The sequence below is a fragment of the Centruroides vittatus genome, unplaced genomic scaffold, assembly GCF_030686945.1.
Source record: "Centruroides vittatus isolate TY-2023 unplaced genomic scaffold, ASM3068694v2 contig_986, whole genome shotgun sequence".
Classification (NCBI taxonomy): Eukaryota; Metazoa; Arthropoda; class Arachnida; order Scorpiones; family Buthidae; genus Centruroides; species Centruroides vittatus.
Genome location: NW_027122655.1, coordinates 1549234 through 1574929, shown reverse-complemented (window position 1 = coordinate 1574929; position 25696 = coordinate 1549234). Strand labels below are relative to the sequence as shown.

The window sequence follows — 25696 nt, the reverse complement described above, 5'->3', positions numbered from 1 at the left end:
AGGTAAGTAGCAAATCAGAAATACCCCTGAAACACTGAGAAATTTACTTTTGTAATTGATGCTTATGAACTGTCCCAATTATGTAAATTAAGCATAAAAATAAATAAATAGAATTTACCTTTTTTATGACTACTGTATTTTGCCCAGTAACAATAATATAAAAATAAACTTGAGAAAATTAATATTCTAAATGTTTCTATGAAATACAAACTTTGTAAATCTTTACAGAGACATTTTGAATGATTAAGAAAGCATATGGAGAAGACTATGACCAGAACTGAGTGCTACAAATAGTCCAAGTGTTTCAAAAGTGTTTCATGCTTTGATTTGTGGAAATCACCACTTAATAATCCAAAAAGTTGCTAATGAAGTAGGCATCAGTTTAGGATCTTGCCATGTGCTTTGAGTGAAAAACTTGAGATTTGTTGCATTGCTACAAAAATTGACACTTCTTGACTGATGAACAGAAAGTGAAGAACTATTTAAATGTGTAAATTCAACTGGTGATGAAAACTTCCTTAAAAACATAACACCAGGAGATAAAATATGAATTTATGGACACAACATTGAAACCAAGATAAAATTGTCTCTCAAGCAAAACACCCTACGAGTCAGCCAATGATCAAGGTGATGTTGATTGATTTTTTTATTGGAAAGGCATTTTTCACTATGGATTCATCCAATGTGATCAAAAAGTCAACAAAAAGTTCTACCTAAAGTTTTAAGGTGTTTGAGGGATGCTGTGCATAGAAAGAGGTGAGTTGTGGGAAAACCAAACCTAGTTGTTGCACCACAATGCACTAGCCCATGCATTGCTCCTATTCCACAGTTATCTGGCAAAAACAAGCACCTGTAATGCTTCACTCACTTTACTTTCTGGACATGGGTCCCAGCAGACTTTTTCCTGTTTCTCAGGTTGAAAACAACCTCAAAAGGACATCATTTTTTCAAACTACATAGGAAATAAAGAATAATGAAATGCAAGATCTATGTGCCATTCCAAAAGGCACATTTCAGGAAGTGTTCCAGTTGTGGAAGAAACACTGGGAACAATATGCTGCAGTATATGGGACTATACAAAGGGAACAAAGCCTAACAAACTTTATTAATTAGTGCTATTACTAATGGGTATGAATAAAACACAATTTCATCCTAACATGCAAATGAGGTGCAATAATATTCAGTCCAGTAAAAGTGTCAATTTTTAATTTTATTTCTACGTTTAATTCTAGTCATTCGAATTAAGTATTGATTATAATTCTAGGCCTTCAGTATATGTTAAATGTCAAGATTCTGATAATACGATGGCAAGACATTATGAAAATTGATTTCTGCAACATTAAGTTTACTCCCATCTTATATGAAAATCTAGATAAATTTGATAGTAAAACTTGCAAAATAATAAATAGCAGTTACAACTTCCTTTAAAAAGCAAAAACAGATTTCAATAGATAAAAAATTGTTCTTCATAGAGAATTTAATTGAGTAACAAAAATATCTTTTGTTTAAAGTTATTTATTTCAAAACAAACAATTTCATTCTACTCAGCTAGATTACAATCTCAATTCTATTACTAATAAAAACATAGATGACATCCAAAATTTTGTTTTTGAATCATTGATACATGGTGACTGAAATCAACAAAATGAAAAGAATAGTTTGACATTCGGTTTTAACAGAATGGTATGCATCATCAAATGGCAAAAATTTGAAAGTTTGTCCTGTGGAGATACAAGGGTGATTCAACTTCTGTCTGGAATTTCAATAGAGCAGTGGAACTGAGTTCAGCGCCACCTGTATGCAGGCAAAGAAAACTGCTTCGGGAAAACACGTGTCTTTGGGTTGGATATGTACTAAAATGTGGTGATTGTTTTCTTCCTGTGATAATGAACTACAGCTTTCTGCCACACAAAACTTCAAAAAATAACTATTGTGTGGTCGGTTATAGTGTTACCTATATTACTGCGCTGCCAGGTACAAAGTTTTATTCGTTCCCAAATGAACAATACCCTGGGAGGAAAGAGAAATGACTGGCTTCAATTTAATTCCTGTGGTTAATTATATAATGATGTGTTGCATTCTAACCAATCTTCTGTTATAAAACCTTAGTTGGCTCTATTTTAAATTTAGTTCTCTAATGTAAAGTTTAGTAATTTTCTTTTTTCTTTCATATTATTTTGTTAATCTGACAGACATTAATTGCCATATGATATGATATTTGAATTTAAGAAATCTGTGGAAGAAAGGAATAAGAAACAAAATTAGTATTTTGAGAAAATGAAGGTGAAAATGAAAGTTCTACCTGTTAATACAATACTATTAGTTACTGTTATGGTCCTCATTGAAGCTCCTCTATATATATAGTTAGTTATAAATTTCATTATTTACCATGCAATGGATATATAGTTTACTTCCATGCCAACCTATAAACTGTACAAAATTAAGAGTATAATAAATATCAGAATATTAATACTGCTCAGTCCTAATGATCTACAATCACTTCTCGAGTTATGATGAAAAACTTTGATTAAAAAATTTTAAAAATTTATCAACTTTTTATAGTTTTCGTCAAATATATATCATATACATATATATCTTGCATGCTTCTGACGATTGATTGCGTCATCTTTAGTTTTGTTGTACCCTTCGAGTGTGCTTGTGTAAGATGGCTAACTGTTTTTGTTGTAAGTACAGTCACTTCTCGACTTACGTCCGAAGTTGCAGAACTGAACCCTGTCATAAGTCAGTAAGCGACTGTATTGACTAATGCAGGCATTAATTTGGCTGTAAACTGCTGAATGTACTGTACTGTCTGTATATATTATATATTATTTAAATATATACTTATAAATAATATATAAATTTATAATTTATCAAATTTCTATTTAATAAAATATATTTAGTATTACATGTAACATACAAAATTCATATATTGCAAGAATGCTATCATTCCTCAATAACAATCAAATGAGCAACATGTTGAAACAAAAGTAATGAACATGAAGTACTAAACTTTAAAATTATCATATTGAAAAATCACTGGTAAGATCATCGTCATCAGAATCTTCCTCACTAGAATGTTTTTGTATGGTTGAAGCAGATGATGGTTTCCAAGTATAACGCTTTATCGTTGGTGCTTTTAAGTAGCTCCTTTGCTAATAACAGTGATCCACAAGAATCGGTAAAAACTCGATTATGTAGTTTAGTTTTTATTAAATTTAATTGCAAAAAATACATTCAACTGTTAAATGAGGAAGCAATAAAAGCATCTATTTACTGCCAAAGTAAAGTAAAAAATATAGAAATATAGAATAAAAATGAATGTTTTGAAAGCTACTAAATTGAAAGGAAAGGTATTAGGATTTCATGAATGGTATTAGGAAAATGGTGTTGGGTATCTTGGTACTGGAACAAATAAAAAGGTATTAGATTAGTACAAAAGTATTAGGTGAAACAACACTGGTGCTGGCTTTGTAGCCCCGATTCTGTTACTCGGCGTCACCACTAGAGGGGCCTCGATCTAGTTTCGTTGTTCCTTCCACTAGCTCTATAATGGTGATGGAACTGTGTGTGTTCCATAGTTCTGATTTGTGTTTCTTTCTCTAGGTATTCCTGCTCTACATGCTGACACTTCTCCCATCATTCTGGCAATGATACTATGTCTTCAGAATAAAAGTCTTTTGGCTGGTAGTGGAGCTTAGTCCTGTGCATGGTGGACGTAATCAACAGACTTAGTTAAGAAATTTTGTATCACCCAACCTATAGCAGGAATCACCCTGGTGTTTTTTTTATAGCGATTGTGAATCCATTCACCAAACAAATTTTTTTATTCACCAAAATAGAGTTATTCACCAGGTTACTTTTTCACTTACTGTAACTTTTTGTACCAACTAGAAATGAAAGGACAACAACAATATAAAAAACAGAGTTTTTATGACTGAGTTTCTCAAACAACTTTATTTTTGTTTATTAACAGTAAAGTTATATATTCATATCATTCTGTTTATTCATGTTCTGTGATACTCTTTTTCATGAAATAACTTTTTGTTTTTTGTGTACTGTTCTGTGGCTATTCACCACTCCAATTGCCAAATGATAAAAGCAATCACAATATGAATAAAATTTTCACAAACTGAGAATTTTGCAACAGGTAACTGTGACTACAGTCCAGATCTGTCACCTTTTGATAATCACCTGTATGGCTCTTTGAAGGAAGCTTTGGAAGACAGAATATTCACTCAGAACACTGAAGTCACTCTGACTTCACCATGATGAACTCTGTGGCTGCATGCCATAATTTTTATATATTTTCTATTTTTCTTTAAATTTTGTATATTTCCTTCCCCCTATTGCTCTGCTATTGTCTTTTCCTTCTAGAATTTTCTTGTTCAAACCCTCCTTCTTTGGTGTGGTGATGGGTAATCCCTTTAGAACAATGGAAAGGAATGTGACCCTGAAGGCAATAAGGATAACATACGGACATTTGGGGCGAGGGATTCGACAAGGATGGAGTGGAAACAGAGCTCCCCAGTGCATTTTAGCATTGCATTGAGAAGTCAGAAGCTGTGAGAAAAGGAGAAGAACATTGATCATGAGAGTACAAGAAGATATTACTGTCCCTTCGAACCAAATATAAGAGGAATTTTGGAGAAGAGAAAATCTATCCATCGTCTCAGGAAAGTGTTTTGTCCCCTCAACCCATCACAATGGAAACATCACCACAGATCCTTTTGGGTACTCTTTCTCTATCCACCTTCTTTCTTATCACCTCTTCTTCCTATTCTCTTCTATACAAGGCTATACCTATGAGTGCGGCCTTCCCCTTTATTAACACTGTCCCTTCGAACCAAATATAAGAGGAATTTTGGAGAAGAGAAAATCTATCCATCGTTTCAGGAAAGTGTTTTGTCCCCTCAACCCATCACAATGGAAACATCACCACAGATCCTTTTGGGTACTCTTTTCTATCCACTGTTCTTATACTTCATTTTTCACCTAATTATATTTATAGTCTAGTTTATTTACCTCTTATTGTAGACCCATTCAGGGAGAGAGATCGGCTGGCATCGTGAAAAGTAACCTGTGTTCCATCGAACAAATTAAAGCCCTTATTTTTTTGTATATTGTTTCTTTGTTCTCATGTACACTCCAATCATCACACTCTGACTTAAGAGAGTTTGCCAAGCAGTGGTTCTGACACCAGCCAAAAGACTTCTATACTACAGGCATAGCATCATTGCCAGAATGACGGAGAAAGTGTCAGCATGCAGAGGGGTGTATCTAGAGAAAGAAATATAAGTTGGAACTATGTAACACATACAGTTCTGTTGCTATTACTGAAATTCTGGACAGAATTTGAATTATCCTTGTAATACAGGCTTTGGCAATAAAATACTATGAAATGTAAGATAAATATCTTACATTTTATTGTCTGCCATTTTGTTTCTCTACTTAAATTGCCTTAAGTATAGAAACAAAATATCAGAAAATTGTCTTAATCTGCAATATTGATATTAGTTGATATGTAAAATTGTACTACAGATGCAATTTCATATTAAAATTACAGTAGAGACTCGTTAATCAGAACCCCCATAATCGGAATCGCCAGTAATTGGCACGATTTTCAGTCGGACTGTGTCGTGCTGAATCGAACGTTTTTGATACTAAATTTACTTCTAAAGTATAATTTTTATGTTTTTATATTCTTCAATATATTTATTTTGTTTGTACAAAATGCAAAAATAATTTTTAACGATACGATAGCCTCGATTATTATTATAAAAATTTTTGTTAGGCTTAAAATCGACGAAAATTCAACATGAAGCGACACGCAATGGAGAAAAATTCAACACAAAGCGACACGCAACGGAGAAAAATTTGAACATCAGACAGGTTAATATATTTATTCGTACATAATCGGTAATCGGAACAAATCACTAATCTGAACAACCCCAGTCCCCAATTGATTCAGATTTTCGGTTCTCTACTGTATTAGATTTGAAAGGTGTTTCTTTTGATTGTATCTATATTACTCTAAATGCTATATCAATCAGCTGAATGACAGACACAGTTAAGACATCAGCCTTCTACTCTGGACACCCAGAATGAAATCTGGATGGGTCAAAAATCCCCAGGAATTTTTTTGGGGTAATCCATCGCAAATATGTCAAGCCTCATCCCTCGCCAGCCAGCTGCCATATTATGGGCCTAGTCAAATCCACAATGGGCCTGAAAAAGACTAACTGTCCACAAGACAGAAAGAGTCAAAAAATACATATCGAAATTTTATATCGAAATATGGGATTACATTATTAGTCATTATGAGTACCATATGCTTGATTATAGTGGTCAATATTTCCATTCATTATATGAAATCATTTCTGTAGCAATTACCATCAATGTTCAATATATGAAATACAGGGAGATCAAATAATTGACAATCTCAAACAGTAATGGAACTGTGCAGACAAAAGAACGGTCTCTTCCAACTTTGTGTTATTGATGACATTAATTTAACCTGAAGATCAATCAGTCACTGGAGAAAAAAAGAATGATGGGACAGAATAAATCAGTTAGACTGAAGACTTACCATTGTTTGGGTCAGCAGGGAAAAAAAGGTTGATTGGGATTTCGGTTTCTAGGTCAGGAGATGGAGATACTTCATGCCATGAGTTGTAGAAATCATTATTGTCCAGAAAAGTGACTGCCGATGAAAAAGAAATTCACAAATTAGTGGTACATACAAAACTAACACCAAATTTCTGTTTGACAGAAACTGCTTGACTGAAATATTTCATTTTCAAAAACACTAGCCTTCTGAAGAGTCACTCAAATGGTAAATAAGGAAAATCTATTAACACTATATCTGATAGATCAACACTAGGATAGACTCGAACATTGAGAAACTGCTGTATTTTTAGCCATCCATGAAATGTTTCTCAATCATCCATTACTTCAAATTTAAAATTTTCAGAATATTTTCAGTTTTTACATGTCTTTTTTTTTTAAATCTGCAGAATTGGCTAGTAGGTACAGTACATAGCACTCAATCATTTTGTTTACTCAAATTAAAAAAATCATATCTAATTATCATATTGACAAAAGATGATTGGAAATCTAATTTCTATATGATATTTGTTTTGATCACAAAGCTACTGTAATTTTAAACATCATGTTTTTTTGTAGATCATTACATATAGTATGAGCATTCAGCTGAAACATGGCAAATTTACAACATCTAAAACTGAAATATGGATTATCATAAACAAGAGAAAGGACTGACAACGAAATTCAAACTTAGGTATCTCTAACAGAACTGCCAAGCAAGAATTTAGGAAATAAATTTTTGTAAATACCCCTGTAGAACGAAGTCTGCAGGGCTAGACAAGAAAAAAAAACGAACAAGTCGGCTTAACAAGTATTTGTCTTTTAAATTAATTCAGTTTTAATACAATAGCGATAATTATATACAACGCGGACTATCACAATTTTGACAAGGGGCACGTGATATACGAGTATATAATCAATTGCCACACACGTTTACACGCTTCCTCTCTTTCCTCCTTCGGGTTTCGAGAAGTTTAATAACAAGTGGAAAAATAGGGCGACGAAATGGCGCGTAACAAAAAGAAAAAGAAAATTACAAACTAATATTACTCACGACAATTTTACACCGCGTACATATAATTGAAACAAAAACTAATCTGGTTGGACAAGTCCTCCACCAGTCGTTTATCTCTTGACTAAGTTGTATTCCACTGTTGCGTTGTCCTCAGTTGGATGTGAACGGATTTTCCTATCTCGTCTTCCTCCCGTTCTCGGACCTCCCGCACTCGGCGCCTCGATCTCGTGTCCACACGTGGCCAGAACACTGCAACCAGGAACCAAAAAGTGCCCTAAAACGTGAAGTTCCTCAATTTATATTTCCCGCTCTCCGGAAGTCCGCTTCATTTACTGATCCCACTCTGGACCAATCAGGAGGTTCTTCACGTACACTATGGTGACATCATCACAAAAATCGACGCAACATGGTACAAACAAAGAAAACCCGATATATACAAAAAGGAAACCGAAAAAAAAATATAATAATAATAATAATACATAGTCGCGTAGCACTACATATCTCCCCCCCAAGCGACTCACTTCCCGTAGTGCAAACTACGGAAATCAATCTTGCGTTCACGCAGGTTATAAGGTTTCTTACACACCTCAAGGTCAGTGCACTCCTGCACACCAGTTGTGTCACCATGCGTGATAGTAACCACCCCACGTCTCCTCACCAACCGATCATCCAGAACTTCGTCATCATCCTCTGGTACAATTCTTCTAGCCCCCTTCCTTTTTCTCTTATTAACAATCGGATCACCATAGCAAGGTTTTAGGCGATCGACATGGACAGTTTCCTGATCCTTCATATTGCAACCCTCCACATGATACATAGTTGGGGTTATTACCTTGGTGATCCGAAAGGATCCTTTATAATTATAAGAGAACTTATTCCTTTTAACACCTTTCTTTCTCACCCAAACCCTCTGCCCCTCCGAAAAACTTACTAATTTTCTCCCTTTGCTTCGATAATTCCTTCCTTTCTTGTTGTGATTTCGCGCATGGATACTCGCATTTTCCCATAATGCACGGAGTTTTGTGACTAGAAATGCCCTACGCTCATCAATAGTCATTTCATCAGGCAGGTATTCGATATTAGGGGTACGGGGATCAATGCCATACAAGAGGAAGGCAGGTGACTCATTTATGGCAGTATGGTGGGAATTGTTATAGGCAAAGCATGCAGAAGGTATCATTTCATCCCATTCGATTCCCCCATCGTCAGAGGATTTAGTGATCATTTCGACTAACGATTTGTTCACCCATTCGCACAAGGTCGATAAGCGGTAGTAACGTTCCTCCTAATTCCCAACCACTTGCAACAGTCCGAGAATAAGGATAATAGAAAGTTGGTACCTCTATCGGAAATAATTACTTCTGGGGCACCGTACCTACAAACGATTTCATTAAATATTGTATTACTCACGGACCATGCAGTTTGGTCCTTCAAAGGGTGTGCTTCGACGAAACGAGTGAAAATATCTACTATTACAAGGATGAATCGGTTACCGCTGCTCGATGTGCGGATAGGTCCTACTATATCCACAGCAATCTTTTGGAAAGGTGCCTCAGCCGTCTCGTTTTCTTGGAACGGAGCCTTTCCTTTGTGTATATTATGCCTCTGGCACCTTTCACATGTCTTAATGACCCTTCGACTTTTTCTCTCAAATTCCGAATATAATAGTGTTTCTCGATGTTAATTATAGTTTTCCGCACACCCCAATGTCCCGACAGATTGTTTTCGTGAACAGCCTTAATCACTTCCCTAGCAAGGTCCTCCCCTACGCATAATTGGCTAACATACTTGTCATGGGACTTCAAGAGGCTTTTCCTATACAGGCATTCGCTTATTACTACATACTGGTGCATATAGCTTCCAATATTTCTATTCCCGGGGCTTCTCAGTAAATCTCTTTTTATGGGGCCAAAAGTTTCATCGCGAATCCTGTGATAAGCCAATCTTGTATCTATTAGGGATTACAGCCCTTGAGATTCTACATCGAAGTGGTGAACCCCGTTAACATTCCTCGAAAGGAAATCCGCTACTTTATTGTCAACGCCTTTTACATGTTGGACTTCTATATGGTAGTCCATAATCTCCATTATCCAACGAGTCAGACGCTTGCTCCCATTTTGAATGTTGCTAAGGAACACAAGGGGTTTATGGTCAGAGAGTATTATCGTTTTTTGGCCTAGAATTAAAAACTTGAAGTGTCTTAAGGCTAAAATAATTGCTAGACATTCTTTCTCAATTGTGGAATAATTGATTTCTGCCCCTTGAAATCTTCTACTAAAATAGCCTATTGGAGCCAGTCCCTTTTCGTGCCGTTGTTCGAGCACCGCAGCTGCCGCGTTGTCAGAAGCGTCAGTGTGCAAATAGAATGGTCTATTAAAATCCGGATGAGCTAGAATTGGTGGGCTTGCTATTGCCTCCTTTAACTTTTCAAAACCTCTCTGACACTCTGGGCTCCATAAAAATCTCTTCCCTTTCTTGGTGAGTTTTGTTAGTGGGGCAGCGATATCGGAAAACAACGGAATAAAATTCCGAAAAAATCCGACCACACCGAGAAAACTGCAGACCTCTATTACACTACGAGGTGCTTCCACTTTCTTGATCGACTCAACATTGTTGGGATCAGGTCGCACACCCTCGCTATTAATAATATGTCCTAAATATCTCACCTCTTTTGCTAATATTTGGCATTTACTCGGATTTAATTTTAGGCCCTCATCCCTTAATGTACTAATTACACGGTCGACAAGCTCAAGATGATCCTCCAAACTTTGAGAAAATAATACAATATCATCTTGAAACACAAAGCAGCTATTACCGACAAATTTTGCTAAGATCTTCGTCATAATGTATTGGAAGAACCTCCCACTATTCTTCCCACTTTGAGGCATCCTACAGAGTTGATATTTTCCCCATGGCGTGGAGAACGCAAATATGTGCCTTACCTTAGGATCTATGGGAATCTGGAAATACCCGGATTTTAAGTCCAATACCGAGAAATATCTGTTCCCATTAAGTTGGGATAAAATATCGTCTATTCGAGCCATCGGGAATATTTGGGGTTCCGTTATATCATTAAGTTTTCGCAGGTCCAAAGTGATACGAATCTCACCAGAACTTTTAGGAACAACATGTATAGGGGAGTTCCACTCCGATGAGCTCTCCTCACATATGCCTGCTTTTATCAACTCACTAACTTGCTTTTTAAGGCCAGGTAAGTAACTGTACGGAATTCGGTACTGTCTAACATTGACCGGACGTTCCGACGTCAGGCTAACAGAGTGCATATGTCTGCTAGTGCCAGATAACTCGGCAATTTCGCTAGCAATAGCGTCCAGATACTTGCTCAAAATATTTATTATTTTTTTCTTAACCGGGTCATCTAGGTGATCCAGCCTCCACACCTCTCTTTCTACCTCTGCCACCTCTACCTCACTATTTATATTAATACAAAATCTCCCTTCACAACTTTGCTTATCTGCCTTAACCACCGATTCGATCCCCACCAACAGCCCAGGGTGCTGGCAAATAATGTCCATCTCGATGATCATCTCGTAACTTGCCCCTTCAGGAAACCCAACACTTGGTGTTGTCGTGCATGCCTTTTTCCCATCGCGGAAACAGCACTTGATTGCTACGGCTTCATCACTTTTTATGAGTGCTCCTGACATCCCACTAATACATGAATCGTTCAGGACCACCCAATTCCTATTTTCTCTCCTGATATATTCAGTCAATTCATTCTTAATTACGGTCCTTTCTGCACCTGTATCTACTAGGCCAGCAATTTCGCGTCCTAGGATTACAACTCTTACAATCGGTAACCCCCGGTCTGACAAGTGTATCTTTCTGGTCAGTTCTAATTTAACTAACGGGTCATTCGCCTGACCTTTCAAATGACCTCTGACTAGTTTTAAATCTCTTCTCTTGTTGCATTTCCTTGAAATATGGCCTATTTCACCACACGTGTAACAGCGGCGCTCTTCTCCCCACTTTTCGCGGTTCTTATTATTCCCATTCACGTACCCGAGTAAAGATGTCATGGACTCTGTCAAACTCCTTATTTGAGTCTCCAACTCCTCTACACGCTTACCCATTTGTAGTACTTCCTTTCTCTCCAACCCCTCTTCATGCTCAACATTTGCGCATACCTCACTTATCCCACCTCGTTTGTTGCAGGCCGATTCGATTTCCTCTTCCTCTTCTGCCTTTGCTATCGCCTAATCCAAGGTGTCTGGCCGCCTCTGCATCACCTGCCTCCTAATCTCCGCTAGTAGACCTTTTATAAAGCAGTCCTTAACCGCATTATCGCAAAGCGTTGCTAAGTTAGAATTGCGCGTCACTGCTTGTGAAAACAACGATTTAATCCTGATCCCGTATTCGCAAACTTTCTCCCCTCTTCTCTGGGAGATCTTTAATACCTGATCAAACGGGTCTTGTTCCTTTTCTTTACGACCAAAGCACTTTATAAGAGCCCTCCTTATCTCGTCATAGCTTATGACACCCTGGTCCTTTAAGTCGAAAAATAAAGACAAGGGCTCACCTTTTAGGCGGGCTTGAACTACGGTGACCTTCACAGTCTCATCCCAGCTTGCCAACGACGCTACGTTCTCGACGGTTTGGAAAAATCTACTTACATCTAAAATATCACCGGGCAGGTTCGAAAAACATGGGATCATACCCATGAACCCAGTAACTATTGGAACGTTACATATTTCCCCTGTTGATCCACTAACCTCGTTAATGTCCAACATAACAGGGAAGGTGGCCAACAACAAGTTATTACACCACGCGAGCGAATAATTTTTACACACGGAATGAAAGGAGGAAGCGTAAGCAAGCCGAGCCGACTTTACAGAAACAATCCTGTCGCGGACGCCAATGTAAATACCCCTGTAGAACGAAGTCTGCAAAGCTAGACAAGAAAAAAAAAACGAACAAGTCGGCTTAACAAGTATTTGTCTTTTAAATTAATTCAGTTTTAATACAATAGCGATAATTACATGCAACGCGGACTATCACAATTTTGACAAGGGGCATGTGATATACGAGTATATAATCAATTGCCACACACGTTTACATGCTTCCTCTCTTTCCTCCTTCGGGTTTCGAGAAGTTTAATAACAAGTGGAAAAATAGGGCGACAAATGACACGTAACAAAAAGAAAAAGAAAATTACAAACTAATATTACTCACGACAATTTTACACCGCGTACATATAATTGAAACAAAAACTAATCTGGTTGGACAAGTCCTCCACCAGTCGTTTATCTCTTGACTAAGTTGTATTCCACTGTCGCGTTGTCCTCAGTTGGATGCGAACGGATTTTCCTATCTCGTCTTCCTCCTGTTCTCGGACCTCCCGCACTCGGCGCCTCAATCTCGTGTCCACATGTGGTCAGAACACCGCAACCAGGAACCAAAAAGTGTCCTAAAATGTGAAGTTCCTCAATTTATATTTCCCGCTCTCCGGAAGTCCGCTTCATTTACTGTCCCACTCTGGACCAATCAGGAGGTTCTTCACGTACACTATGGTGACATCATCACAAAAATCGACGCGACATGGTACAAACAAAGAAAACCCGATATATACAAAAAGGAAACCGAAAAAAAAATATAATAATAATAATAATACATAGTCGCGTAGCACTACATTTTAAAATAACTTTTCCATTCATTAAAGATTTATATTGATGTTTTAAATGATAGTAAAGTTTGTTTTAAAAAACCTTAAATATTATACAAATAAGTGTACATAAATGGTCATCAATATATTGTTAAAACAAATGCAATAATCATTACTGGAAAATAACTTTATCACAAATGCAACATTATTTGATAAAAGAAGAATTTTGTTACTTTATAAAACATTCTTAAGACATACTTCTTTATTTTATCTATTTATTTTTCACTTTGTACATATCCTTTATTTCTGTAATTTAAAAAAAATTATCCAACAAAAACTTGCTGTGTTTAAAAATAGTTGTTTGAATCAAAATCATTAAATTTATATTTTAAATATATTAAATAATTATTATAGTGTTTGGAACTTTCGCATAAAAACAGGTTTGACTGTATTTTTAATTCCTTCAACCCTGCATTTTTATGATTGCAAAATGGAAGATTTCCCATCAATCTCTATTCCAAATACTTGATTAATATGTTTTGTACAATTGAGTATATTATAAATACATTTTGTTACAACATCAATATTACAAAATGTCAGTTAGAATATTTCTAAAAGTGTCCTTTCTAGAACTTGACACTATGGAAGAATGAGTCAATGTCTTCAATCCATTTAACTTTTGTTTTGCATTCCAGACAAAAACATAACTTCACTGAATGGTTGGAATTGCTGAAATAACCATCTATAGAATATCTTAATATGACACATACCTTTTGGTGAAGAGAGACTCTTCCTGGATTTAAAAAACCGTGCCTCTTCTTCAAATTGTTTTCTTTGATATCTTTTATGAAGGCGCCAAACATAGATCATCACACCAATCAGTACCACCAGCAAAAATACAGCCATGGTTATTGCTACACCTAAAACATGAAGATTATTAAAATTGTAATCAATGAATTAAATTTATTTTACTTATTATTTTAATGACAATCTATGGCATTTACTGACTTGTAGAAAGAAATTTGTGTTCCAAAGAAACTTTCATTAAAATGCTTTATTTAATTCTTTCAACCAAAGTTCACTTCTGTCAGTTTATGTGAAACACAATGTCTTTGAAACTCAGATTGACATTTTTAATTAGAGCACTGAAAAGTACCCATGTATAGTACTTTGGATATTTTTAACTAAATACTCTAGAAATTTCCTAGAGTATTTAAATTTAATAATTATGATTGATTCAGTTTGTTTGAAATTTTATATTTTTATGAAAAAATTTTTAAAGAAATTAAAAATTTCTCAACATTGTAAATACTTAAAACCTCTAAAGATAAAAATCAGTGCTTATTTTTTTTACAGAATAAAATACCAAGTTCTTTTATTTTAAAATCTATAACAGAAAAAGAAATTTAATGCAATTGTAGAATAGTGGGTCCTGCAGCTTTTGTAGAAATTAAGTGTGGGTAAATACTACACAACTACACATCCACAAAATTTTGTCAAAATCAGTGATGACAAACTGCCAAGTATCCCTTGTGAGTAGTATGGTTTCAGTCATCACAGGCTTTGTTGGGATGATACCTGCCTTCTTAAATTTTTCACAATGACACCACTAATAACCAAAAATTTTTTAAAATTGTGGCAAATGTTGCATTCTTGGCACAATGGAATAAGCAGGTAAAGATAGCAATCCTCTTATCTACATACTACTAGAAAAATCTGAGATTATTTGGTTGGTTATAATTAATTACAGAAAAATGGTGTAAAATACCACCACGTTTTAAAGAATCCTATACCCCAAATGAGAACAGAAACAAAATAAAATAAATTTTGTTAAAATTGGGTAATGGATTTTGAAGTTATCACTGTTTTTTCTGCTGACAACGTCATTCTGTATGACATACTTTTTAAAGTTGCCAATTACTGTCTTAAAACTATACTTAAAGTGTCCAATGGGTTAATTTCAGTAAAATATTGAAACTCTCCATTCTCATCTGAATATTAGGCAACTCAATGGGTCATGGGTAAAGTAGATACTGTTACATAACTATAAATTTGGTTATAACTTAGAGATATTGTGAGTTCTAATTATTTAAAATTCATTAATAATATATATATATATGTCTGTCCTCTATACACATCTTTGACTCAACCCTTTGACTAATATACACCCATATTTTACATCACAAAAAAATACAAATGTTGGCTGCATTTGAATAGAACAAAAATTTTTGAAACATTCTAAACTAAATGTTTCAAATATCAACAGCTGAACCTTTGAAATTATGGATAAATGGAAATGTAAAGACAGATACGTAAAATACATGTGGCTGTCTGCCATTTTGTTGTATATAATTGTACTGTATATGTTACAGTCAAATCCCGTTTTTAGTTAGAACGCGTTTTAACTAGTTGAAACTAGTTTATACTGGATGTCTTTGTTAAAACCCGTTTTGTCTAGTTAAAACTAGTTTTAACTCTAATTCATTTTTGACTAGCAGTAAATTTTAGTTTTAACTTTTAACATTAGTTAAAACTAATTTTAGCTACATAAATATGTTTGGGGGAAAAAGTTATGTATAGTGATTTGGGGAAAGATGCCTGACATTATGCTTATAAAGGAAATTATAGTGATAATTTGGGTTTTGGAGGCCTCTAATGAAAATATCATATTCTTGAGCATGTTTTTCAAATAAAACTTTGGAGTATATGAAAAATAATTGTATAAAATTGTGTTTGCAATGACGACTTTTTTACTGTCTGACATTTTAGGCATCTCACCGTAAGTATCCGGGTGAGATGCCAAATGCCATTAGGGTAAGATAACAAATATAATTGCATAAAATTAATTTTTGAATATCTTAACCAAATTTAATTTATTGCATATGTAGTACAAAGTACTTCATAGTAAGTATAACAGCACAGTATAAGTATTGTTAAGTTTCCGCCCATTCTAACGTGCTCTATAACTAGCTGAAAGCTTTTTTCAGTCCAAAAACCTTTTTGAAAAGTCCTTATATAATTTCTATGCATATCCTGCAATAAAACGAGAAAACAAAAATTTATTAAAAATAGGCATATTGGAATTCAATTAACAAAAAATAGGCATGTTACCCCAAGAAAAATGTGGCATCTTTCCCATTTGTCAGGGTAAGATGCCTAGTGGAGTCACGTGTTCTAGCATGTCTGATCAGGATCGGCAGTAGCTCACAATGGAAACTTTAGAACCTTAACTACATCACACATTAATTGTTTTTCGCAATTTTTAATAAATTCTATTTTAACTTTTAGTTTTAAAATGATTCTAGAAACATTTCACAACAAAAACCTTCGTTCTTATCTTGCTTTATTCTTCTCAGATGTAGAAAATGAGGTAACGGCAGCCAACTACAGCTTTCCGCAATATTGGCCCAACGATTCATCATACAAACACATGACAATATCTGACGTCACCGTTTGAAAATATCAAAAAGTAGGCATCTTCCCCCAGTTACCATCTTACCCTGAATCACTCTATATGTTGCAGTCAAAACCAGTTTTTAGTTAGGACTCGTTTTAACTAGTTTATACTGGATGTCTTTGTTAAAACCCGTTTTGTCTAGTTAAAACGAGAATTTACTGCTAGTCAAAAATGAATTTGAGTTAAAACTAGTTTTAACTAGACAAAATGGGTTTTAACAAAGACATCCAGTATAAACTAGTTTCAACTAGTTAAAACGCGTTCTAACTAAAAACGGGTTTTGACTGTAACATATACACTGAGTGGCCAAAAAATTAGAGAACTCTTTATTTGAAAGTAAATCAATCCGACAGTGATGTAGAGTGATGTAAAAATGCAGAGTTGCTTATATAAGGTATGCTCAACTTCAGACAACGTAGTTATCATGAAAATTAATGTCAAAATGGGTAAGATGAAAGATTTAAGTGACTTTGAACAAGGGATGATTGTCTGTGCAAGAAGAGTTGGTGTCAGCATCTCTGAAACGATGACTCTTTTAGGATTTTCTGCCCAAAAGTATCTTGAGTGTTTAGAGAATGGCATTTGAGAAAAAAAATCTTCAAGCGATAAGGACAATTCTGATTAAAAAGGCTGGTGAACGAGAGAGGTGAAAGGCGATTAGCACGCAGAGTCTGCAGCAACAAAAAGGCAACAACATGACAAATTACAACTGAATTCAATGCAGGTGCATCACAAAGCATATCCCAATGCACAACAAAACACAGTTTGCAAAAGATGAGCTTTAGCAGCAGGAGACCATCAAGAGTGCCTTTGGTATCACAGAAAAATAAAAAAAGATGCCTGTTGTGGGCCCAGGAATGATGAAATCGGTCACTTGAGGATTAGAAAAAAGTAGCCTGGTCCAATGAATCTCATTTCCTGCTCCATCATGCAGATTGCAGAATCAGAATATGGTGCAAACAGCACAAATTGATGGACCCCCTACTGCCAAGTGACAACTCTTCAGACTGGTGGCAGTGGAATTATGGCGTGGGGAATATTTTCCTGAAGTACACTGGGTCCCTTGATATTTGTGGACACATCTCTGAATAAAACAGCTTACCTCAACATTGTTGCCAATCACATACACTCATTTATGGCTGTAATGTTCCCTGATGGAGATGGTCACTTTCAGCAGGACAATGCACCTTGTCACTGTGCTTGATTGGTCTCAAATTGGTTTGAGGAACATCAATCATAGTTTAATCATCAATCATGGCCAGCTCAGTCCCCTGACCTCAATTCTATAGAGCATTTGTGGGACAAAGTCAAAAGATCTCTTCAATCTTGGAAACGCCATCATCCAATCTGAGCCAACTTACAGCTGCCATTACGTCAGCATGGGCAAACATTCCTCAGCAATGGTATCAGCAACTTGTTAGTCCATACCAAGAAGAATATTGGCTGTGATCAGAGCTAAAGGTGGACCAACTCATTATTAGAGGAGTGTCTCTAATTTTTTGGCCACTCAGTGTAGAATAAGAACTCTTTTCTTCTTTCCTATAATTCTTCCTTCTGTTTTTACCCTTTCCTGTCACATGACAGAAGCTGTACTATTTGAGGGTCCTGATTGGCCATTCTACAAAAGGGACAAGAAGGGGGTCCTGCCCAAAGCTACCGATAGGTATGATGTGAGAAAGGAAAACACTTTTGGGTTTGCCATCAAGGAGGGAGGTCAAGTGAGAGTGACCGGAGGACTGTGTGTAAGACTGAGGGCAAAAGAGAGAAAGGTCCAGCATAGACCAAGTAGGAATGGAAACAAGAAACTAATTGAGATAGCTGTTCTGGAGAGGTCCACGGAACTGCCTTGGCACATGTTTATTAATAACTATTTTGTACCCCTTGGATGCTAACAGATTGTACATTCACCGCACACGAAGCGATCATCGTTGATATTCACCCAGTTCAGGACCCACAGATCTAGTTACCAGTAGATTTCCTAAATATCCTTTCCTTCCTCTTTCTAATAGTAATAGTATTAGGTTAAGTTTAATTATAATTATCTTAGTTTTAATTGGGATTATATGTATATATTAAATTTTGCATGGAAAATTCAAATGAGAGAGGAGATGCTGTAAATATATTGGTATATAATTGTCTCTGTAACAGGCATTCTGTTCTCTGTCAACTCATTTGACTAATAAAGCGATTTTGATCATTATTTGCTTTGTCATCTTATCACCTGTTTTACACACACACTTTCACACATATATAAAAATACAGATAATAATAATAAAAATAAAAATATAAGAATAAATAATAATAGCCAAGTACTATACAAGCATTACCCTCAATCTGCATGATACAAGTTCATTCAATGTTAGTTGGCATATATTTCAAAAAAAAGGTTCTCCATGCCATGGGTTAGTCAGCTCTTACCTTATCCCACTGGATCAAGTCTGAGATTTATTTCAAGGGGAAATCTATAAAATGAAATATGTGGAGGTGTTATGCATCTATAAAATGCTATTATTATCTCTTACAGTATCTTCTATTTTTTTAAAATAAATTTTTAGTAGTAAGTGACTCAATGGGTCATGAATGATCTGGTATAAACAAAAGGGCCAGTCCTTTCAACATTTTTTTTTGTATCCATATATGCTACCCAATTCAATCAATACAATCAAACAAAATCTCATCAAAAATTTTGATAGGTCAAAGTTGAATGAAAATCAGCACCAGACGAAATTCTGGCAACACTGCAACAAGTATATGTACAACTACATACATCAGAATGAAAGCTCTATGAAATGTATGAAATCTAATCAAAACCTTGAGCACTGAAACAACATAATTATGGGTAAATTTGTCAAGGGAACAAGATCATTGATTAGCCTCACAGTTTAACAAAGAAGACCAGAAAACCTCAAGAAAGTAATATCAACAGCCAAACACATGGAACAATCAGAATCTTCCTTTAAATAAAATGTAACAATAATCTAGGTATGAACAAACAGAAATTAGTGGAAAAGAACAAACAAGAAAAATTGTCTATTAATTCAAATTCAAGTTCTTCAGAGAACAAAGCCTTATCAAATATAAAAGACAAAATTTGCAGAACTATACAATTTGATAGCTTGTCTTACGTTATGTTACCAGAACAATTCCTGTTTTGGCAGATCTGAAAATTGTTTTCACTTGTGGAAAAACCTGGACATATTGCGAGAAATTGTCCTGTTTATAGATGGGAAAGGTTAAACTAGAATGCAACCAGGTATAAAGCTGGCTATCCGATTCAGAAAGTTATTTTTGATTGGCAGAATCTGTGGTTTTTAATAAAAAGGGATTACTAATTGTAAATAGTATAGAAGTATATTGTCTGACTCTGGTGCCACTACACATCTCTTTTTCCCCACAGTGGATGATATGGTGTGGCCGTCAGCCATATATATATATATGTATGTATGTATGTATATGTGGCTGTACGCCATATATTTTTGTATACATGTATTATAGATTTAATTAGTTTTAATAATTTTCTTTCTTAATCCTTCCTTCTAACTTCCTTTGTTTATTGTTCTGGCTTCTGGGAACATGGGCTTTCCACTTTCCACTCACCAGAGGGTCAAGTGAAACAAAGACTTCGAGTAAGATAACAAGTTAAAATCTTAGTCACTAACGGTCATTCTTTTGCTGGACACGAAGAAGCACAGATGTAGGTCAGGAAGCTCATGCGACAGAGTTCGACGAGGGCTGAATAGAATTGTAAAGCAAAGATCTGGTCAATAGAATCGGAGAGACCGACAAAGCTATTAAAAGGAATATTCAATACATGAAAGGAGAACCCATATCTACATGTAAAAGAACAATGCAAACCGGCATAGTAGTCTCATTGAGAAATTGGGTACCCCACTATCCTATTCATTATTCTCATTTCCCTATTTCTATGTCTTTTCTACCTTCAGGATTAGTTTAGTTAAGAACCGCGTGTATTTCGATTATTATTGTCAGGCAAATAGTCCTAGCAAAAGCAAGCTACTTGATTTATTGTTGCTATCGGGCAGCGAGAGAGAGATTGGTATTGTGAGAGACCAAGGGAATCCAAAAGAACTTTTTCTTTGTATATAATTGTTTGTTGCAAGATTAAATTTTTTTAGTCGAATTCACATGTTTGTGTATTCTGATCACGTTTCACATCTTACATATATATTAAAACATGTATACTTTTATATAATCATAATTCTATGCTATTTCTGTGATTTTTTCTATTTCTTTCTTCTATCCTTTTCTGGAACTTTCTAGGACAGGAATGGCAAACCTTTTTGAGTCCGCGTGCCATATTGTAAGCATACTTAGCTTTAAAGATGTTAATGCATGCCAAAGTCTTAGACTTTGGATAATGATATTTAAAGAAATTAAACGAATATGCTTTAATTCGAATAAATGTAAAAAATCTGATTGAAAAATGGATGATCAGGTGATAAACAGAAAAAATGATTGAAAAGGGCAGAAATCATATGATACATTATGTGCCACTTTGGGCACGCGTGCCATAGGTTTGCCACCCCTATTCTAGGATGACCGTTATTGCCTTTGGGTAGGATTAGCCATTCCACAAACAGGAAGAGAACAATAGGAGATAAGGTGACTGGGTGAAAAACGACCGGCAAATTGATCAGTTTTCGACTGGAGATCGAAGGGGTTAGATGCATTGTTAAGAAGGTCGAAGGGAGATCACGATGAGAAGATCAAGAGGACAAAAAAAGTTAAGAAAGAAAGTATGAAAGGAACTTCGTATCGGCGAAAGGCCCGAAGACGTCTTTAAGAACCTCAGAGAACTGTCTAGTTTCGTATGGGGAAAGAATCGTACCTAGACACTGGATTGGAAAGAGAATTCGATACTCAAGAATCTTGAGATCAGCAAAGGAATCATTGAGATGGCAGGAATAATAACCTCCAAAAGAACTCCTACTCCAAGAGCATATCGGCACAGACAAGAGAACAAATCCCGGGTGACTGTAAACTTCCATTCCTCCTCATTCCTCACTTTCCTATCTCTATTTTCACTTCCTTAGGTTAAGTTAGTTTTAAGGTAGTTTTAACAATTAGTTAAGTAAGGTTCATGTACACAGTTGGGCTAAAAAGATTGTTACATGACCATTTCGTGTGTAAATTATATTCCCGACCTGTATGAAAACCCAACAAGAAACCCTATGCAAGGCACCTCGAATCTTGTAAAGTTTACAAGAACAGTTGGAATTCCTTAAAACCAAACCCATTCGTCATGAATAAAGAAAGGATTGTGTAGTATAGAAAGTTTTCGTGTGTCTTTTCTTTTGTTTGTACGTTTCCTTCGTGGACAACATTATGTCACATAACGAATGGCCACAATGGGGCACTTACACAAACACAGCCTTACACTCGAGAAAGTTCAATTTTTCCCTGGACACAGAAGATTTGCCAGCTATGGCAGTTGCACATACAGGAGAGGGGTAACTGTGACATGTGTTGTGTGGAGGATGGCCCAATAAATTATATTTATGAATGCCAATTATGGATAGGTACTGTCTAAAGACCTTACTAATTGCAAGTTCATGTGGAACAAACTGGCCATGTCCTCCACATGCTCTTCTCCTTAAGATACCCTTTCCAAATGTGTCAGGACTTACATTAAGAAATATTTTATTTGTATGGGGGAACAGATTGAGGACCATTTGAGTGTTAGGATGCTGACATACTGATGATTTAAACCATATCTTCATTCTGTGCACTGGTGGACACCTGCTGGTCCATCAACATCCTATGCCTTCTTTTCAGCTGTATGATGCAAGTCTACTTTGAAGACTGTTATCGTGGACTTTGCATTGTCATAAACAGCATTATTTTTTCCAAAATTACAGGGTCTTCCTCATAAATATGTATATAAACTGCCTGAATATGTAGGATAATTAGTTCTTTGTGTTATCTTATGCGTTGTAATTTCACTGTAATATTTGCTATACTATTCTTAATAACTTTTATTGTAATTAGTGTTTAGTTTGGCATTGTATATATTATTCATTGTTGTATTCATGAATGAAAATAATAGTAATATAAATCATTATAATACATGTATACTTACCATATATTTCACCAAAAGTATTTTACGTAATTGTTTGTACGTAATTTTATTGTTTCCAATGTACTTTGTAACCTCTGCAGTGCTATGTAGAGCAGAGGTGTTTGAACAATAAAGGAAAGATCAAGTAAGTTATGGAAAGATCAATTATTAATTTAGATACTGCACTAAAAATTTCCAGAAGGAGTCACATCCCTTTATCCAAATACTCCATGACATGTGACATGTGACAAACGAATATAGAAGTGAATGTAATAAAAAATTATAATTATGTATAAAATAAAAAATGCTATCTTTTGGCATTAAAATTCTTTAATGATAGTAAAATTAACACTTTAATGATAATGGCATTATCACTTTAGCAATAACAAAAACAAGTACTTTCAACATCCTATTGATGTCTTTGAGTAAATTAGAATATTAAAAAAAAAAAAAAAAAAAAAAAAATTACAATTATAAAGCTCATTTAATCATAAAAGAATGCACAATTAAATTTGCAAATTTTAAAATTCAAACATAAATATAAATGGAAGATATTCAAATTATAATGATTTTAAAAGCTGGTAAAAGAATGTTAAAAATAACCAATAATATACAGGGTGGACCAAAAAGAATATACGTATTTCAAACTGATATATTTAATAAACTGTAAGACATACAACTATGGAACTTGGGACACATATTTATGAAACTCTCTAGTTTAGATTACAGGTGTTCAATATGTCCTCCACCAGCGACACGAACAATATCACACCGATACTCAAATTCCTGCCATACTCGACTAAGCATGTCCGGTGTCACTGATGTAATGGCAGTACGGATCCAGTTCTTCAACTCATCGAGGTTCTGTGGTAGTGGAGGAACATAGACGGTGTCCTTGATGAAACCCCACAGGAAGAAATCACACGGCGTCAAATCCGGTGACCGTGGAGGCCAGCTGAAAAGTGCTAAATCGTCAGCTCCTTGACGTCCAATCCAACGGTTCGGAAGAGTTTCATTCAGAAACTGACGAACTTGACGATTCCAGTGAGGGGGTGCCCCGTCTTGTTGAAAAATGAGGTTGTCCTTGTTCAGCCTCGGAAACAACCAGTTTTGCAACATATGAAGATACTGCGGACCGTTAACCGTGTTTCCATCAAAGAAAAAAGGGCCGTAAACAGATGAGCAGGATATAGCACAAAACACATTCACTTTAGGTGAATCTCGACAATGTTCGATTTGCACATGTGGGTTCTGTAGGCCCCAAATTCTAACATTCTGTTTGTTCACCTTCCCACTAAGGTGAAAACATGCTTCATCACTGAACACGATCCGTTCTGAGAAATTGTTATCGTTGTCAATAACATCCTGAATCTGGCCAGTAAATTCCACACGTTTATGTTTGTCATCATTATTCAGAGCCTGTAACAGCTGTAACTTGTACGGCTTCATAACTAACCTGCGTCTCAAAACACGCCAAACTGTTGTTTTAGGCAGCTGCAATTCCCGACTGGCACGACGTGTTGATTTTGAAGGGCTACGTTGGTAAGCAGCTTGAATCCGTGCGACATTTTCTTCAGATACACGAGGGCGGCCAGGACTCTTTCCTTTACATACACAACCTGTGTCAACAAACTGACGGTACCATCTGCGAATGTTCCATCCATTCGGAGGATCAATTTGGTACCTCAACCGGAAACGTCTTTGCACTGTAATCACGGAATTACACTTCGCAAGCTCAAGAATACAAAAGCTTTTGTGCTGTGGCGTAGCCATTTTACAACAACTGTGAATACGTCATTGTAACCAAGCACAACTGACATCTGGTGGACATGGACACAAACTAGACAATGCACTCGTTCCTCCGATACCCGCAGCACACCGCTACTATCGATAGTTTACTAAATATATCAGTTTGAAATACATATATTCTTTTTGGTCCACCCTGTATATTAGAAATTTGAATAAAAATGGAATAAGTTTTCAGATTTTGTATAGTTTTGTGACAAAAAAAACCAGAATCAGACTTTGCTATAAAGCTTTTATTCATTTCCTTTTCTGTTCTTGCACACATACAAAAAGCTCAAACACAAAAGAGGGCTATATTTATATACCCTCTTTGTGAAACCCAGTGGAACCTCACTTAATGAGCACCTCACATAACAAGTGTTTCGCATAACGAACAAAATGAAATTGTAAAAATTTGACTTGCTTAATGAGTGATGTTTTGCATAATGAGTGACAAGGAGAGGGAAATCCTGGAATGTGTGCTTGCTCCATCAGTCTGTATTTAACACTCATTCGGCTAGCATCTTAGTGTTGCTCATGATCATTCACACATTTTTCCAAACTTGTGTTTACACATATTAATTATAAACAACAACAACCATAGCTCATTATATAATAAACACGCCAAACGATATGCCAAATACTTGGGTCATTCAATTTAATGACCGATTCCAAATTAAATTTTAGAAATGTCTGAATTAAAAATTAACTATTTATAATTATTAAATTTAATATGATATGGCAGCATAAATGCCTACCTCTAGTCAAATTAATTAATTTCTAATATTTAATTATAGCCTTTACATAACCCAGGAATTTAACATCGTTTGGAATGTTATCAAACCTATTAGCTGTAATTTTTTTTTTGTTTCTGCAAATCGAATTCTCATTCCAGGATGGTTTGAAGAAAAGATAATGATGATTCACACACCTTAACAATGTATATTATATAATTTTTTTTGAATAAACATTATACATAAAACATTTGAGCATTTTTTTCGACGTAAAACGCATTATTGTATTTTACATTAATTTCTATGGGAAAAATTGTTTCACTTAATGAGTGTTTAGCATTACGAGCAAGACTCTGGAATGAATTATGCTCGTTAAGCGAGGTTCCACTGTATTATG

General features: G+C 35.5%; 1 protein-coding gene across 7 annotated transcripts in view; it reads right to left on the bottom strand.

Annotated features, from left to right (window-relative positions):
* The window catches only part of LOC136985988 (axotactin-like), a 219451-nt gene that overhangs the window by 17887 nt on the left and 175868 nt on the right, over nt 1–25696 (bottom strand). For 5 of the 7 annotated variants that reach the window (XR_010882412.1, XM_067283415.1, XM_067283413.1 and 2 more), the window contains 2 exons: nt 14015–14164; nt 6590–6703 (listed from right to left, as the gene is read on the bottom strand). Coding sequence is in view for 5 of the 7 variants with exons in the window: in XM_067283415.1 (XP_067139516.1) it covers nt 6590–6703; nt 14015–14164 (264 nt within the window). In the remaining 2 variants the exon portion in view is untranslated. The remainder of the gene's footprint in view (nt 1–6589; nt 6704–14014; nt 14165–25696) is intronic. The other 2 variants (XR_010882413.1, XM_067283412.1) reach the window with 1 other exon arrangement.